This window comes from Scyliorhinus canicula, chromosome 5, assembly GCF_902713615.1.
Source record: "Scyliorhinus canicula chromosome 5, sScyCan1.1, whole genome shotgun sequence".
Lineage (NCBI taxonomy): Eukaryota > Metazoa > Chordata > Chondrichthyes > Carcharhiniformes > Scyliorhinidae > Scyliorhinus > Scyliorhinus canicula.
In genome coordinates, this window is record NC_052150.1 from 218,466,217 (window position 1) to 218,485,348 (window position 19,132).

General features: G+C 42.9%; 2 protein-coding genes across 7 annotated transcripts in view; one reads left to right on the top strand and one right to left on the bottom strand.

The window, feature by feature from the left end:
* The window catches only part of zbtb47b (zinc finger and BTB domain containing 47b), a 311,756-nt gene that overhangs the window by 167,348 nt on the left and 125,276 nt on the right, over positions 1–19,132 (bottom strand). The window lies entirely within an intron of this gene.
* On the top strand, positions 17,262–17,696 carry LOC119966587 (60S ribosomal protein L35a-like). Its single transcript, XM_038798530.1, has one exon. It carries the CDS (start codon positions 17,322–17,324, stop codon positions 17,652–17,654), a length of 333 nt encoding a protein of 110 aa, XP_038654458.1. The 5' UTR covers positions 17,262–17,321; the 3' UTR covers positions 17,655–17,696.

Here is a 19,132-nt window from a genome sequence, read left to right on the forward strand (position 1 = left end):
CATCACCAGCTGCTTCTGACTCGAGGATAGTGTGTATTCAGGGTCACGAGTTACTGTCATGGGTCTTCATGTAACTAAACAGACTCATTCCTGGCCTGCACATCTTTGGGACACGGGATAATGGAATCTGAAGTGCAGGATTGTCTTCCTTTCCTTTCCTTCTCTGCCTCAGCATCTGACATAAAGCATGATGCAGCTTGTTGGATAAGTTGTCGCCATTTTGAATGACTGATACCAAGTTCCTTCCAGACATTGTCAATGCTGCCATGCTTAAAGGAGAGCTTCAGAGTGTCTATGAAATGTTTTCTTTGTACGTCCTGGAATATTGGCCACTTTAGAGCTGAGAAAATAGGAACTTGGGGGAGGAGGGGGGAGCTTTTTGGTTGCCTTGGACGCCTTGTCCAGTCCACCATAGTTGATTGACACTCAAATAGATAGGACAGTAAGTTGCAATGAGGAAATAAGGACCTTACAAATGGATATAGATAGGCGAGTGGGCCAAAATGTGCAGATGGGAATTTAACATGGATAAGTGCGAGGACATCCATTTTAGTCGAAAAATTGGAAAGGCAACTTATTATCTAAATGGGGAGAGACTTCGGGGTGCTCCGGTGCAGGGAGATCGGGGTGTCCTCGTGTACGAGTCACAGAAAATTAGCATGCAGGTACAGCAGGTAATAAAGAAAGCGAATGGAATGTTGGCATTTATAGCTAAAGGAATTGAGTATAAAGGTAAGGAAGGGCTGTTGCAACTCTACACAGCACTGGCGAGGCCGCACCTGGAGTATTGTTCACAGTTTTGGTCCCCTTATTTGAGGAAAAATGTTGTGGCATTGGAGGTAGTTCAGAGGAGGTTCACTAGATTGATTCCAGAGATGAGGGGTTTGTCGTATGAAGAGAGATTGAGCAGTTTAGGCCTTTGCTCTCTAGAGTTTAGAAGAATGAGGCGAGATGAAATTGAGGTATACAAGATGATAAACTGTATGGATGGACATGTTGCGAATGCTTCCTCTTGTGAGGCATTCTAGAATGAGAGGTCAGAGTCTCAGGATAAAGGGCTGCAAATTTAAAACAGATGAGAAGAAACTGCTTCTCCCAAAGCGTCTTGAATCTGTGGAATTCACTACCCCAGAGTGTGGTGGATGCTGGGACAGATGCTGATAGATGGCACCGTCATCCTTGAGAAGAGAAACACCATCCTGTGATTGATGGGAATTTAGTCCATGTGGCCTTGGTAAGATGGCTCTGGTGATGTTTAAAAAAAAAACTTTGCCCATCAGGACAGTCAGCATACTGATGGATCACCCGCTCTCTCTCTTTCCACCATCTGTCCTTTATTGTGGGTTACAAAAAAAGAGAGAAAATCTTGACAAAGGAGTGACTAGCTTGTCAAATGTTATGTGCCCCGCTTAGCGGTTCTTCTGTGGATTACAGAAATTCCACATTTGGCAAGTCAGTCACTCCTTTGACACAATTCTATCTGCTCTAGTTTCTTTCAATTAAACAGCCTGCCAATACTCAAGTGTCAAAGCTTCACAAGATTTGGACTTGGCAAAGTATTAGTGACTGAGGTTAGCCAGGAGGATTGGGCCTTGGTATTACTATCCACTTTATTTCATTTTGTCCAGAAGCACTGTTCTTTCGTAATTTTCTACAAGATACTTTAAATCCTTAAGCATGCAAAGTGGGTTTGACACATGTTTTGGCACAAAGATCAAATCAAAAGTTGTGCATGAAAAGATGCAATGGGGAAGGGAAGATCAGAAAGAAAACATTTTACAGTTCACTATGTGGATCCTTTTGAAACTGCCAGCTGAAACCCCAGTGGAACACTACTAGTATTTACTTTGCAAACCACAGACTACTACTGACTCCACCACAGTATGCAAATATATTCTTCAAATCGCCTACTTCTTTTACCTCAGCCTCCTACTATTTAAGTAAGTCAGCTAAAGTAGATTTACTTTTCCTCTGTGCAGTGTACTTGTTATCTTAGCTGCATAACTTGGAGAAGAAAATCCAACCTGGTGAGTTTAGATCAGACGCTGCCACTAAACAGAGCTCTGAACATTGATCAAAAATAGCATCATCAAGGCAGCAACCCCAAGTTATTTTTCTCAACTTTCAGTGTGATTTGGACAAGCTGAATGAGTGGATAAATGCATGGCAGATGCAGTATAATGTGGATAAATGAGCGGTTTCCACTTTCGTAGCAAACACAGGGAGGCAGGTATCTGAATGGCAATAAATTGAGGGGACAATGTGCAACGAGACCTGGGTGTCCTTGTACACCCGTCACTAAAAGTAAGCATGCAGGTACAGGAGGCGGTAAAGGCGGCAAATGGTGTGTTGGCCTTAAAAGTGAGAGGATTAGAGTACAGGAGCAGGAATATCTTGCTGCAATTATACTGGGCCTTGGTGACATCACACCTGGAGTTGTGTGCAGTTTTGGTCTCCTTATCTGAGAAAGCATGTTCTTGCTCTAGAGCAAGCGCAGAGAGGGCTTACCAGACTGGGACGGCAGGACTGACATGTTTACGAGAAGAGATTGAGTCAGTTGAGTTCAGAAAATGAGGGGGTGAGATCTCACAGAAATCTATAAAATTCTAAAAGAACTAGACAGGGTAGATGCAGAAAGGATTTTCTCAACGGCAGGAGCCCAAAACCATAATAAAGTAATCTTTGTCACAAGTAGGCTTACATCAACACTGCAATGAAATTACTGTGAAAATCCCCTAGTCGCCATATTCCGGCGCCTGTTCGTGTACACAGAGGGAGAATTCAGAATGTCTAATTTACCTAATAGCACGTCTTTCGGGACTTGTGGGAGAAAACCGGAGCACCCGGAAGAACCCACACAGACACAGGGAGAACATGCAGACTCCGCACAGACAGTGACCCAAGCCTAGAATCGAACCTGAGACCCTGGTGTTGTGAAGCCATAGCGCTAATCACTATGCTACCCGTAAGGGGTCACAGTCTGAAGATACGGAGTAGACCATTTAAGACTGAGATGAGGAGAAATGTCTTCACCCAGAGAGTGGTGAGCCTATGGAATCCGTTACCACAGAAAGTAGTTGAGGTCAAAATATTGTTTGTTATAAAGAATAGAAAGGGATCAAAGGATACGGGAGGGGAAGGTGGGCTAGTGAGTTGGATGGTCATAATGAATAGTGAAGCAGGCTTGAAGGGCCGAATGACCTACTCCTGCTTCTATTTTCTATGTTTCTATGTCTTCAATGCTCGGCAGTGCCTTGTGCCTCCCACTTCCTTCTGTCCCACAATGCTTTGTTACCTCACTCCTTAAGTTCTGGCCTCTTGACCACCTCTGATCATAATCGCTTCAGCAAGCATTCAATTACCAAGGTCTGCTCTGGAATTCCCTCCTTAAAATGCTCTTTTCTCCTTCAAGATGCCCTTTCAAAACACACATTTGATCATTTGCCCATATTATATGGTTGTGCACCGATTTTCTTTTGATACTGCTCCTGTGAAGTGCGTTTAGATGTTTTAACACATGAAAGGAGGTATTTAAATATGAGGTGTTAATGGAGCATGTCCACAACCATAAATTAAAACTGGCATTTCGACAAACTGGAGTAACCTTCCGTAATTCCAGGAAGCCATCAGCCTTCTGTATCTCTCCACTGTGCAAAGTTTTTAAAAAATAAATTTAGAGTACCCAATTCATTTTTTTCCAATTAAGGGGCAATTTAGTGCGTTCAATCCACCTAGCTTGCTCATCTTTGGGTCGTGGGGGCGAAACCCAAGCAAAAACAGGGAGAATGTGCAAACTCCACACAGACAGTGACCCAGAGCCGGGATCGAACCTGGGACCTCAGCGATGTGAGGCAACAGGGCTAACCCACTGCGCCACCATGCTGCCCTTCCACTGTACAAAGTTTAATCACGATAACTTTGCACCAAAGCACCTTGCGCCGTTTTCAATTTTTCACAATAGATCAGCACAGAAATTGAGTCAACAGAAACAAATCAGCGCTCATCATTCATTACACTGTCCAGACGCCTTTCATGGGTTTTTGAGTGGCAAATTATGGCTATCGGAAGTCTATGCAGCATGGTCAGGGGACCTGTGACCTGCATCAATAACATATCTCCTCAACCAGGTGAAACACACAGAATTTAAACCAGGCTTGAGTATTTCAAGGTAAAATTATATACAGCGTGCAAAATAAAAGGAGATAAAGAAAAAAATTCTAAATCGGAGGCAATAAGCATCCTTACTTTGTGGGGAGACAGTGGTGTAGTGGTATTGTCACTGGACTAGTAATCCGGGGCACAGGGTGATACTCTGGGGACATGGGTTTGAACCCCTCCAGGATATGGTGGAATTAAAAAATTCAATAAAAAAACTCCAGAATTAAAATTCTAAAAACCCATTTAGTTCACTAATGTCCTTCAGGGAAGGAAAACTGTCATCTTTACCTGGTCTGGCCTACTTGTGACTCCAGACCCACAGCAATGAGGTTGACTCTTAAAATGCCCTCAGGGATGGGCAACAAATGCTGGCCCAGCCAGCGACGCCCACATCCCATAAACAAATTTTTTTTTAAACTTGTGGGGAGGTTATTTAGTAGCAAATAGAAGTCACCACACTGTTATAAAATCACTTGCGCTCGAATTGGCAAGTGACAAGCCCAAGCTGTTTATGTTTAGTGTGTATCGAGTGACATTTGAATATTGGGTTTGCAGGTGATAACCTGGTGGAACCGAAGCATTGGAGGAACAGGGCAACTTGGGCAGCAACGTTTGGGCTTTCATCTTTAACTGCACATTTGCTGACAGCAGAACCTGTTGTCCAGTTTACTCCACAACAACCCTGGATAGCCTCACTGGTATCCTTACCCTCACTGTTATCCTCACTGTAAAATCCAGGCTATTATTTATTTAATGTAATGGTAGTGCAAAATCATAGAAACCTCTCCCCCTCTCTCTCTCTCTCTCACTAATGGTAGTGCAAAAATCATAGAAACATCATTTCAGAATTGACCTTATCCCACCGGGTAGCCCCATGCCCAAGAACAAATAGTAATCATGAGGTATTGACAAACGGACACCATTGCAGTCGGGCCCAGTCTTAAACTAACCTCCACTCGTGCACTTTCCAGCGTAGCCTGCTCGATACCAATCAGTAAAAATAATTTGCATTCCTATAACTCCTTTCACAAATGATGAGAGTTTTGCAGCACAGCTAGAAACCCTTCGGCCCATTGCATCTGCGCTGGCCATCAAGCACCTATCTTTTCTAATCCCATTTTCCAGCACTTGGTCTGTAGCCGTGTATGCTTTGGTGTTTGAAGTGCTCATCGAAATGCTTCTTAAATGTTGTAAAGCAAAAGGAGAAATTAAAAAATGAGGAAAAGAAAATGAAAGCAAATTTTAAATATGTTGGGCAGCAGTGAAATGTATTACTCCTCACAAAAATTCTCGATTTCACGGGGCGTCCTGAAGCATTGAACACTGAATTAATTAGTTTGAAGAACAGCCACTTTTGCACTGTAGGGAAATGTGGAAATTAAATTTCATGCGGCATGATGACCAGAATATTTCTTCAAATTCTTCATTGGGATATGGGCAACAACATCTATTGCCCTTCTCTAACTACTCTCGAGTGGTGGTGAGCCATCTTATTTAATCACTGCAGTCTATTCTGTAGCAGTTTAGTACAACTGGATAGCCTTGCTGGAAGACCTTTTTAGAGGGCAGTTAATCCACAGAGCAGGAGGCCATTCCGAAAGAGCACTCCACCCAGCCCCCCACCCTATCTCCACAACCCCACCTAAGCTTTGGACACCAAGGGGAAAATTGGCATGGGCAATCCACCTAACCTGTACATCATTGCTCTGTCGGAGGAAATGGTAGCATCCAGAGGAAACTCAGACAAAAAAAACAAAGAACATTACAGCATAGGATCAGGCCCTTCGGCCCACCAAGCCTGCATGATCCAGATTCTTTATTTAGCCCTGCTACTTATTGCCCAAACAATCTATATCCCGCCATTCCCCGCCCACTTCTGTGTCTATCGAGATACATCTTAAATGTCACTATCATGCCTGCTTCCACCAGCTCCTCTGGCAGCGCGTTCCAGGCACCCACCACTTCCTGCGTGAAAAACTTTCTCCGCACATCTCCCCTAAACTTTCCACCTTGAACCTTGAACCTCTGCTCCCTTGTAATTAAATAGTATTTGGAAGTGCTGTAAACTATAAAGCTACAAACCAACAACTAGGATTAAGCTAGTCAGCTCTTTCGTGGTCCATACAGACACAATTTCCTTCTGAATCATGAATTATGATTCTATGAAATGTGTAGATGCACAAACCAACTTATAAAGTACTATACCGAAGAGCTCGGTCAGTACTGTTCTAAAATCTGTTAGTTAAAAGTGAAAGTTCACAGATCATGTTAACTTGCTAATAACCGCCACTGTATTTCACTAGGACTCCAGTTATCCGTAAAGATACAATTAGTGCGTTTGTTGATAGCAAAGGGCACTAAAACAGTGCAAGACACACCCGTATATGGCTAGCTGGACGGAGAATATCAAATGTGTAAACCTACAATATCTACCAAACTCCCTCTATAAAAAAAAACACTACTTGGAAGGGGTTGTGCTTCAATTCACACACGGTCATGTGTTTATAATCATTTTGCTTCAGCTTACCTATGAAAAGTCACCAATCAGAAATGTTAACTCTGTTGCTCTATCCACATACATGTCAGACCTGCTGAGTGTTTCCAACATTTTCTCTCTATTGCTTAAACCTTTGCTTGGTTCAAGGCCATAAGACTCATACACAGTAAATATAAAACCTCAGCTTCCCACATATTCCGCTAATACTGCCCACATGCTCAAGTTTAAATGGCATTTCAGGTGTCTGCACAACAAACTTAAAAACAAACTTCACAGCTGCCTCTTTGAATTAGTCAATTAAGTTTCAAGTAGCGGCAGCTTTCTATTTTGTGCCACGGTCTTAGTTGGGTGCATAGGGCAGCACTGTGGCTTCACAGCACCAGGGTCCCAGGTTCGATTCCCGGCTTGGGTCACTGTCTGTGTGGAGTCTGCACATTCTCCCTGTGTCTGCGTGGGTTTCCTCCGGGAGCTCCGGTTTCCTCCCACAAGTCCCGAAAGACTTGCTGTTGGGTAATTTGGACGTTCTGAATTCTCCCTCAGTGTACCCGAACAGGCGCCGGAATGTGGTGACTAGGGGATTTTCACAGTAACTACATCGCAGTGTTAATTTAAGCCTACCTGTGACAATAAAGATTTTTTTTAAAATTCCAAACTCATCACATCCCATCAATGTGGGTGAGATCCATATTCAGTGTCATTTTTTCTTCGTAGGGACAGAAAAGTCCTATAAAAGTCAGCATTAATTGGAACCTTTACTTAAAGGTGCCAAAATTAGCTAGAGCAGTGCTCTAGTATGAAGAAAATGCTGGAATCACATCAGGATTTCTGGCCTTCCTTTCAGATTTTCAGCAACTTTTGGACTTTGTATTAATGTTCTCATTCACTTTGTCATTTAAGACCATGGTGGGCATGATCAGCTGAAATCCCCTTGACCATTCCCCAACTTTTGTCAGGATACTCGGGAGGTGGTGGCGTAGTGGTATTGGCACTGGACTAGTAAACTAGAGACCCAGAGTAATGCTTGAAGGACACAGGTTCAAATCCCGCCACTGCAGATGGTGACATTTGAATTCAATTTTTAAAAATCTGGAATTAAAAGTCATATGATGACCATGAAGCCATTGTCGATTGTCATAAAAACCCACCTGGGTCACTCAGAGAAGGAAATCTGCCATCCTTATCTGGTCTGGCCTACAACCCACAGCAATATGGTTTATTTTAACTGCCCCCTTAAGGGCAATTAGAGATGGGCAATAAATGCTGGCACAGCCAGACACACCCAATCCCAGAAACAAATTATGAAGAATACTCCCTCCTGCTAACATTTCTGCCAAATCAGGCGGATGGCTGACTTTAAGAACTCTGGAAAAAGTATTTGAACTGTGGCCAATAAGTAACATTTTTTCCCCTTAAAAAATGTTTTTTCAATTTAAATAGAATTAGTTTGCATCCCAGTATTAATTGAAATATTTTCAAAAGGTGTGCGTTATGTGCACTTCACATTTTTGCCAAAACTTCTGCATCATATCAGCTGTGACTCAATCGGAAGGTGTGGGTTCAAGATCCACTCGAGGAAACAAAATCTTGGCTGACCCTCCAGTGTGGTACTGAGCGAGTGCTGTTCCAATGTCAGGGGTGCTATCTTTTGGATGAGAAGTTAAACCCCGGCCTTGTCTGTCCACTCAGACATAAAAGATCATATGACAATATTTCAAAGAAGGGAATTCTGCCCCTGCACCCTGGTCAATAATTACGCTTCAAACCAAGAGGTAATTTAAAAACAGATCAGATCATTATTACATTGCTGTTTGCATGACTCAGCTGCGGTGTAGCTTTTGCAATACAGCAAAAATATTTCAAAAGTACCCACCTCATTGACTGCAAAATGTTTTGGGACATCCCAACCTCACAAAAGGACACTACATAATGCAACCCTTTTTCATAGTTGTAAGTCAGCGATCCCTACTGCAAGGCCATACAATGTTGGGCAACAAATTCGAACTCAGCTGGCATGTCCTTCACAGTTTGAACGCTTACATGCTTACAAGAACAATGCCCATTTGGACAGGGTACTGTCAATGCAGTCAATGCACAGGGGGAAGCAAAAAAAGCTAGACAGAAAAAAATGGTTTTATCCTTTTACAGGATGCTGGCCAGACCGACACCTATTGCCCATCAACTGAGTGATTTGCTAGGCCATTACAGAGGACATTTAAGACTCCGCGTTGCTGAGTCCCGTGTAGGCCAGATCGGGTAAGGATAACAGATTTCCTTCCCTAAAGGAACCAGGTGGGATTTTACGACAATCAGCAATGGTTTCATCCTTAGACCTTTAATTCCAGCTTTTTATTGAATTCAAATTCAAACATCTGCTAGGAGTACCCAGAGCATTACCCAGAGTAATGGTTACTAGTCAAGAGACAATACCACCACGCCACTGTCCCCCTTCTCTAGCATGTTTAATTATAAACTCATGCTTCTTTTTTGAAAATGTCGAAATATTTTGCAATGTTTTTACAGACAGGAAACTTTTGCTACTTTGGCAAAGTTGAACTTTCCAAGTCCAAATATCTGCCTGGTATCACATAGTATATTTGCATACTTTTGAGCCTTGATCAAAGAACAACATAATGCAGCACAGGAACAGGCCCTTCAGCTGTCCAAGCCTGTACCGGTCATGATACCACCCTTGGCCAAGGCCCTCAGCACTTCCCAGTGCTGTATCTCTCCATACCCATCCTATCCGTGTATTTGTCAGGATGCCTTTTGAACACCGTTAATGTATCTGCTTCCACAACCTCCCCTGGCAATGCATTCCAGGCACTCACCAACCTGTGTAAAAAAACCTGCCTCGCACAGCTCCTCTAAACTTTGCCCCACGGATCTTAAACCTATGCCCCCTAGTGACTGATCCCTCCACCCTGGGAAAGAGTGCCTGCCCATCCACTCGACCCCTCATAATCTTGTAGACCTCTATCAAGTCACCACTCAACCTCTGTCGTTCTAATAAAAACAGTCCGAGCCTATTCAGCCTCTCTGCAAAGTTAACATCCTCCAGACCAGGCAACATCCTGGTAAACCTCCTCTGCATCCTCTCCAAAGCCTCCACAACCTTCTGGTAGTGTGGCGAGAAATGTGTGCAATATTCCAAGTGCGGCCTTACCAAGGTTCTATACCTTGTGGAACTCTTTGCCGCAGAAGGCTGTGAAGGCCAAATCACGGAGTGTCTGTAAGACGGAGATAGATAGATTCTTGATTAATAAGGGGATAGGGGTTCTGGGGAGAAGGCAGGAGAATGGGGATGAGAAAAATATCAGCCATGATTGAATAGCGGAGCAGACTTGATGGGCCGAGTGGCCTAATTCTGCTCCTATGTCTTAGGGTCTTATACAACTGTAGCATAATTTGCCAGTTTTTATATTCGATGCCCCATCCAATGAAGGCAAGCATTCCGTATGCTTTCTTGACTACCTTGTCCACTTGTATTGCCACTTTCAAAGATCTGTGGACCTATACTCCCAGATCTCTGACTTTCTATATTACTAAAAGTTTTGCCATTTACTGTATATTTCCCCTCTGTTAGATCTACCAAAATGCATTACCTCACATTTGTCCGGAAAAAACTCAATTTGCCATTTCTCTGCCCAAGTCTCCAACCTACCTAGGTCCTGCTGTATCCTCTAACAATCCTCAACACTATCTGCCACTCCACCAGCCTTGGTGTCATCCGCGAACTTACTAATCAGACCGGCTACATTTTCCTCCAAATCGTTTATGTACACTACAAACAACAGAGGCCCCAGCAGAGATCCCTGTGGAACACCACTAGTCACAACCTCCCATTCAGAAAAACACCCTTCTACTGCTACCCTCTGCCTTCGGTTACCAAGCCAGTTCTGTATCCATCTTGCCACCTCACCTCTGATCCCGTGTGACTTCACCTTTTGTACCACATTAGCTATTCTCCAGTCCTCTGGGATCTCACCTGTAGCCAATGAGGATACAAAGATGTCAGTCAAGGCCCCAGCAATTTCCTCCCATGCTTCTCTCAGTATTCTGGGGTAAATCCCATCCGGCCCAGGAGACTCATCTACCTTAATGTTTTTTTAAAACACCCAATACCTCCTCCCAGGCTATCCACACACCCTACCCAAGAATCATCTTCCAGTGAACACTGATGTAAAATATTACTGCAATGTTCTGTGTTGAACTTTACCACTCCCATCAGGTGGAGCCAGCTTCTGAAAATAAAATGTACGCACAAAAACAGCTATAAAACACCCAATTATAAATGCAGGCAAAAAATCTAATCTGTCCACTAAATTATTATAAGAAGTCATACAGCACCAGGTTAAAGTCCAACAGGTTTGTTTCAAATCACTAGCTTTCGGAGCACTGCTTCTTCCTCAGGTGAATGAAGAGGTAGGTTCCAGATACATATATATATATATATATATATATATATATATATATATAGACAAAGTCAAAGATGCAACACAATGCTTTGAACGCGAGCATTTGGAGGCAATTAACTCTTCACAGAGAGAGGGGTAATCCCAGGTTAAAGAGGTGTGAATTGTCTCAAACCAGGGTCTGATAGGATTTTGCATGCCCAGGCCAGATGGTGGGGGGTGAATGTAATGCAACATGATTCCAAGGTCATCCCCACTACTTGCCTTCAAACAACCGCGCAACCTCAAACAAACCATCGTTTGCAGCAAACTACCCAGCCTTCAGAACAGCGACCACGACACCGCACAACCCTGCCATGGCAATCTCTGCAAGACGTGCCAGATCATTGACATGGGTACCACCATTACACGTGAGAACACCACCCACCAGGTACACGGTACATACACGTGCGACTCGGGCAACATTGTCTACCTCATACGCTGCAGGAAAGGATGGCCCAAAGCGTGGTACATGAATGAAATGAAATGAAAATCGCTTATTGTCACGAGTAGACTTCAACGAAGTTACTGTGAAAAGCCCCTAGTCGCCACATTCCGGCGCCTGTCCGGGGAGGCTGGTACGGGAATTGAACCGTGCTGCTGGCCTGCTTGGTATGCTTTAAAAGCCAGCGATTTAGCCGAGTGAGCTAAACCAGCCCCACATTGGCGAGACCATGCGACAACGGATGAACAGATATCGCGCAACAAATCACCAGGCAGGAATGTTCCCTTCTAGTTGGGGAACACTTCAGCAGTCAAGGGCATTCATCTCTCTGATCTTCGGGTAAGCATTCTCCAAGGCGGCCTTCAACGCAAAATCGCTGAACAGAAATTTATAGCCAAGTTCCGCGCACATGAGTACGGCCTCAACCGGGACCTTGGATTCAAGTCGCATTACATTCACCTCCCACCATCTGGCCTAAGCTTGCAAAATCCTACCAACTGTCCTGGCTTGAGACAATTCACGCCTCTTTAACCTGGGATTACCCCTCTCTCTGGATCTGTAAAGACTTAATTATCTGCAAATGCCCGCATTAAAAGCATTGTGTTGCATCTTTGACTTTGTCTATATACATATGTTTCTGGAACCTATCTCTACCTCTACCTGAGGAAGGAGCAGTGCTCCGAAAACTAGTGATTTGAAACAAACCTGTTGGGAGTTTAACCTGGTGTTGTAAGACTTCTTACTGTGCTCACCCCAGTCCAATGCCAGCATCTCCACATCATCACTAAATTACTTTCAGATGATAGCAAGCCTCCCAACAAACATGTGATGAAAGTTTGATTTCTTAACTCTCATCAGTTATTATTTGCCCAAATTGGGAAAAAAACACACATCCTGAAAATTAGGATAGATTAAACAAATTAGCCATTTGAAGTTATTTTATTTTCCTCTAGGTGCAATGAAAACATTGCTCTCTATTTTAAATGTAGACACTAATTCAGAGTTCAAGCATTTGTATGTCAGTCATTCATTTTATATTATTTAAAATAAAATTGATTAATGACTTTACATCTCCACTATAAAACAACCAAAGGAGTTTCAGATTAGTGCTACTGCTCACAATCATCAACTTTTAATGGAGGTTTATCTCTCACCTGATTTATATCAGATCAACAGAAGGTCTTAGAATAAACATGCTGCGTGTTTTTTGAAGCTGTGCAAGTGAGATACATTTACAAAGCACCAACTTTACATACTAGTGGTGACCATGATCACAGCACCTTTTAAAAGATTCTTTAAACATCAATTGAACTTTCCTCCTAAAATCAGGTTCTGGCAGATGATGAGGGAAACTGAAATATTTGCAAGATATTCTTCGCACTATATCAGTATTCTTAAGCACTCCAAGTTCACTTTTGATTTTTAATTAAAGTTGATCTTGGGCTCTCTGAACAAAAAGCCACATTATATTTCATATTGCACAGGGCTAAATAGCTTGCTTTTAAAGCAGACCAAGGCAGGCTAGCAGCACGGTTCAATTCCCGTACCAGCCTGCCCGAACAGGTGCCGGAATGTGGCGACTAGGGGCTTTTCACAGTAACTTCATTTGAAGCCGACTTGTGACGAGAAGCAATTTTCATTTCATTTCATTTCAAAGCTGGCCACCTTTTCAAATAGCAGGAGAACAAGCAGCAACTGGGTAATCTTGACTATTCCCCAACATACTCTCTGCTGAAGTCTGGAGTGACTTTGCCGCTCTCTAATGCTCTAACTGACGACAACATTACCTTTTCTTAGTACAGACACAGATTGATCTCATCTGCACACGCTGTTCTTTTCTGAAGTTCAGCATTAAATTCCAGGAAAGGGCTTGAGGCAGAGAATGATATTAACATTTTTTTTTAAAAAGAGAAACCAGGTGTGGATTTTGAGCTCCAACTGGGAGCTTCGCCAGCTGGGGACTCAATCATAGGTCACACAGAAGTTGATTATTTTCACAATAGGAAATCATCATTAAGGAAGTTTACCACACAGGAACAGGCCATTAATTATGCCCAAATGCTCCCTTCTGCTCTTAATGCTCCAAACAAATCACCTCGTCCCAACCCATTCACCTTCAAGATAGGAATCAGCACATCCCCCTATTTCTTTCGGTCTTGTGTGCTTATCTAACTTCCCTTTAAATACATCTATGCTCTTCATGACAATCACTCTTTGTGGTAATGAGTTTCATCTCATCACTCCCAAATCCAGTAACTGAAATAGCAAGCAAGAGCAGGGAAAGCAAAGAACTCCTATTTTTCAGGGCACGTTTTGGCCAATAAACCTTGTAAGCGTCAATTGAGGCATCTTTGTGACATTATTTCATTCCCTCGTGAATAATAATGGTGTTTTCTAAACGGGGAACAGCTAACAGATAAAAGTATATTACATTAATAGGGAATTAGATAAACACTGGAAAATAAATATTAACAGATAAAAAGGAAAGAGCAAGCAAATGGGATTAGGCTACAAATACAGAAGATTATTTTCTCTTTAAATTTAGCAATTGTGCTATTTTAATTTGGACTTTTGTTTGAAGCATGGCAGCACAGTGGCACAGTGGTTAGCACTGCTGCCTCACGGTGACGAGGACCCGGGTTCAATCCCAGGCCCGGTTCACTGCCTGTGTGGAGTTTGCACGTTCTCCCCCGTCTGCGTGGGTCTCATCCCCACAACCTAAAGATGTGCAGGGTAGGTGGATTGGCCACACTAAATTGCCCCACAATTGGAACAAAATAATTGGGTACTCTAATTTTTTTTTTTTTAAAAGACTAGTGTCTGAAGCAAGTCAAGCATCTTATGCACAAACAAGTTTGAATTTCACTGACTTATGTTGGGAAAATCCAGTAGCTGCTCCATGGTTAGGAAGAATTGTAGGAACATCATCTATCTTTCATGTTCCATGAAAAGAAATCTAGCATTTTATTAAAAAGTCACCATTTAAACACTGAAGTCACAGTTCTGTGCATACAATACATATCTCAAGGGAATAATGTTTTTGTTCCTTTCATGATTGGAAACACTGTGCTCTACAACAGGCTTTTTCAAAGTGGGGGCTGTGACCCACAGATGGGTCATGGTGCACCCTGAAATTAACATAAGTATCCCAACTACCAGGAAAGATCAGCAGGATGGCAAGTAGAAAGATTGCCACGAAAATAGCTTTTGTGAGGTGACACAAGAGAATGCATGGCCCAGGTGTGAGAAGCAGAGGGAAGTGGCGGGATGGTAGACATCCCAACAGCAAGCCAGACAGCTGGAATTTGGAGCCACCACAGATGAGACTGAAGCCGAGTAAAGGGACATCTGATCGTCACCAATCAATCTAATTCTTCACTGAACTGAAGTCCTTCAATTAACTAACCTTAAACAGAGTAGCTTTTCAGGATCACCCACCAAGAGACTCAGTCCCCATTTCTGTAGAGAAACTGGCACAGACCCCACCCTACAAACTCTCTAGATACATTTCGGGAGGCGCTTTTGGGAAGCCAAACACCAAGTTGGAGAGTTTATTCATCTGTTCAAAATGTGTCGACGGACAATAGGATTGGGAGAAAACTGTTTTTGTTTCTGTCTGGGTGTCGATCCTCACCCACAGCAAAACCCACTGCTTTTACTGGATTAAACCCGACACAGAACATCAGGTTGGACTGTTTCACAACAGCTACTGAAGGCAAATCCTCCAAATGTTATGGAAACTTCTGCCCCCGTTTCCCTCCCACCCCCCAATAAAAACAGCCCTTGTTTAAACCTGTACCCTACTCTCACAGTTTAATTTACAGCAACGTTCTGGATTCCCCACCATTTATTAATATAATTCGTCTTTCACTGCTAGATTATTTTCAAGATTAAGGGATATGGAGCCAAACTTTCTGTAAATCTATGTTAGTTGTGGCTCAGTGGGTAACGCTCTTATCTCGACATCAGTCGGCTGTGGATTCACCTCCACATCTAGGCTAACTAGGCTCATTTGGTGAATTCAGAATTATAAATGTTTTCAGTAGTGACTTTAACCTGATGTGCTTCTGATAAAGGTTTTGTTTTTAAGTCGTATGGATGTTAAAAAGGAAAGCTTAAAGGTTTACTTAGTGTTGTAGTTTTTGGGGGTTGCATTTGAATTAATGGTTGCTAAGATGTTCACTGCATGCTTTAAAAAGGTTAACTTGAGTTCATAGAATAAACATTGTTTTGCTTTAAAAAGCACTTTTCCATTTCTGCTGTACCACACCTGTAGAGTGGGCCGTGTGCTCCCCATACCACAATCTAGTAAAAGTTGTGGCTCAGGTGAACTCCATGATACACTTGGGAGCTCTCTAAACTCTGGCCCATAACACATACCTCAATCAATATCTCACAATACCAGATCCTGAGATCTTTCCACATTGCTGTTTGTGGGAGTTTTCTGTGCATAAATTGGCATTACAGCAGTGAGTGAGCTTCATTGGTTGCAAACTACTTTGTACTAATGTATAGAATCACAGAATTTACAGCGCTGAAGGAAGCCATTCGGCCCATCGAGTATGTACCGGCCCTTGGAAAACCACCCTACTTAAGCCCAAGCCTCCACCCTATCCCCGTAACCTAGCCTAATCTTTTGGACACGAAGGGGCAATTTATCATGGCCAATCCACCTAACCTGCACATTTTTGTGCAGATTAGTTGGATTGCCCACGATAAATTGAGTAGTAATACTGGTTGGGGAGAATATTATAGCTGTACTGCGGGAGGATACCTCGGAGGGCTCATGCAGTGAGGCTGTCAAGGATCCATGTCGAGGGGCAATCATAATGTTGGGTGTTTATTACAGGCCCCCGAACTGCCAGCGAGAGATAGAGGAGCAAATAGGTAGAGAGATTTTTCATAGGTGCAAATGTAACAGGGTTATTGTGGTAGGGGATTTAATTTCTCCTATACTGACTGGGCTTGGATGGGGCAGAGTTTGTAAGGTGTATCCAGGAAGGCTTCTTGATGCAATATGTAGAGAGTCCAACTAGGGAAGGGTGGTACTGGGCCTGGTTTTGGGGAATGAACCTGGACAGGTCGTTGAGGTTTCAGTAAGGGAACATTTTGGGAGTAGTGACCACAATTCCTTCAGTTTATATGGTTAGTCCAGTTCGGTATCCGATTAATGGTAATGGAGGGGACTCTTATTGGTTTTCTTCTCTCAATAAGAATTGTGAGTCCAGTTGGTGGTCTTTTTGTTACTCACTTCACTGGTGTACACTTGAATAAGAACTGCAGAACTGAATAAAACTTAGCCCGTGGGAGAATACAAACTGAATAAAACTTAGAAATGAAATATCAAAAAATATATAAAGAACTCAAGCATGTGGCAAAAGCATAATCACAAAATAAATCACTAAACACAAACAAAACAGATAAATGATTCAAGAATTCAGCAACAAAAACCTGAACCACGAGGTCCTATTTTTAATGGGATTCTTTTCTCTGGTTTAACCCCTCCTTTGTGCTCATTGGCTTCTAATTTTTAGCTGGGACCTCCCTGTTTGTTCAAATGAATGTTTGTTACTGAGAGGATAACTTCTTAATCAAACATTGGATGTTACTTGAGTCTAATTCTCAGCAGGTCTCGCAGCATCTGCAGGGAGAGAAAAGAGCTAACATTTCGAGGCCAGATGACCCTTTGTCAAGCTAAAAGACACAGAAAGTGCTCTTCCTCCATCTTGTTATCAGGGTGGGCGATCCAACTGCCCCGAGCTCTCTCGCAATGCCTGGAAGATTATGGTGCAAAGCCGTGTTTACTGGCTATAAACGAGGCCTTCGAAACCAAAGAGAGCACACAGCTCTCCTGAAGATTGAGGGTATTTATTGCCGTGATGAAACAGAATTTTACCTGGGTAAGAGATGTGCTTACGTCTACAAAGTAAAGAACAACACCGTCACTCCTGGAGGTAAACCAAACAAGACTCGTGTAATTTGGGGTAAAGTGACCCGTGCTCATGGAAACAGTGGCATGGTGCGTGCCAAGTTCAGCAGTAACCTGCCCGCTAAGGCTATTGGCCACAGGATTAGTGTGATGATGTACCCATCAAGGATTTAAAACCCAACTGTACATAAATTGACAATAAATAACAAAATCATCGAAAAATAAAAAATAAAAAAATAAAAGACACAGGAAGTGGGAAATATTTATACTGTGCAGTGAGAGAATGAATGATGAGTCATAGCCACAGAAACCAAGGGAACAGGGTGCGAATAGCCACAAGAACCAAGGGAAAAGAGTGCTAATGGCAATCCCGAGAGAGAACAACAGATGTGAAAGGCCAAACAGCAGAGAAGCTAACATCAGAGGGTAAACTCTCTTTTTTCATCCAGGAAACTCTGGATTTGTTTGCCCTCCCTTTTCCTTTCGAGGGAATATACCTCAACTGTGCCCAAAGTCTCTCTTTGAAGGTTAATCATTGTTCAACTACCATTTTCAATGCCAACCTTTGAAGACTCTAATTTGGCCCAGATCCGCTCTGACCGCATTGAAGTTAGCTTTCCCTCAGCTAAGATTTCTTACTCTGGATTGCTCTTTGCCTTTTTCCATATTACACCTAAACCTCATGGTATAATGATCACTGCCCCCTCTACTCTATATGTTCTCTGATACTATCTGATACTATCCACTTAGACTACCTCATTCTCAAGAACCTGCAGTAGTCTAGGAGTGCGTTCTTACTTGTTGCGTTGGAAACATACCAAATACATTTTTCCTAAACACACTCTCGGCACCTCTCTGCCCTTCACACCACCACTACCCCAGTCTACATTTGGATAAATAAAATCCGCTTTATAAGTTCTCTATAATTTTTGCACCTTTCTATAATTTCCTTGCAAATTTGTTCCTCCACATCCTTCCCACTAGTTGGAGGCCTACAGACTACACCGAGAAATACAATCACCTTTTTAGTTCTTTACCTCCAGCCAAATAGTTTCTGCCCTTGACCCCTCTGGCATATCCTTTTTCTCCAGCACCACGATTTCTCCCTTACCAATACCACCACCCATTCTCCCTTATCGTCTTAAAAAAGTTAGAGTACTTAATTATTTTTGTCCGACTGAGGGGCAATTTAGTGTGGCCAGCACTACTGCCTCATAGTGCTGAGGACCTAGGTTCGATCCCGGCCCCAAGGTCACTGCCCGTGTGGAGTTTGCACATTCTATCAGTGTCTGCATGGGTCTCACCCCCACAAACCCAAAGATATGCAGGGTAGTTGATTGGCCACGCTAAACGCTAGGGGCTGGTTTAGCTCACTGGGCTAAATCGCTGGCTTTTAAAGCAGACCAAGCAGGCCAGCAGCACGGTTCGATTCTCGTGCCAGCCTCCCCGGACAGGCGCCGGAATGTGGCGACTAGGGGCTTTTCACAGTAACTTCATTGAAGCCTACTTGTGACAATAAGCGATTTTCATTTCATTTTCATTCATTTTTTCATAAATTGCACTTTAATTGGAAAAAATGAATTGGGTACTCTACATTTAAAAAAGAAATTTGTGGCTGTAACTCACCAGTTTTACTGACCACATTCTGCATT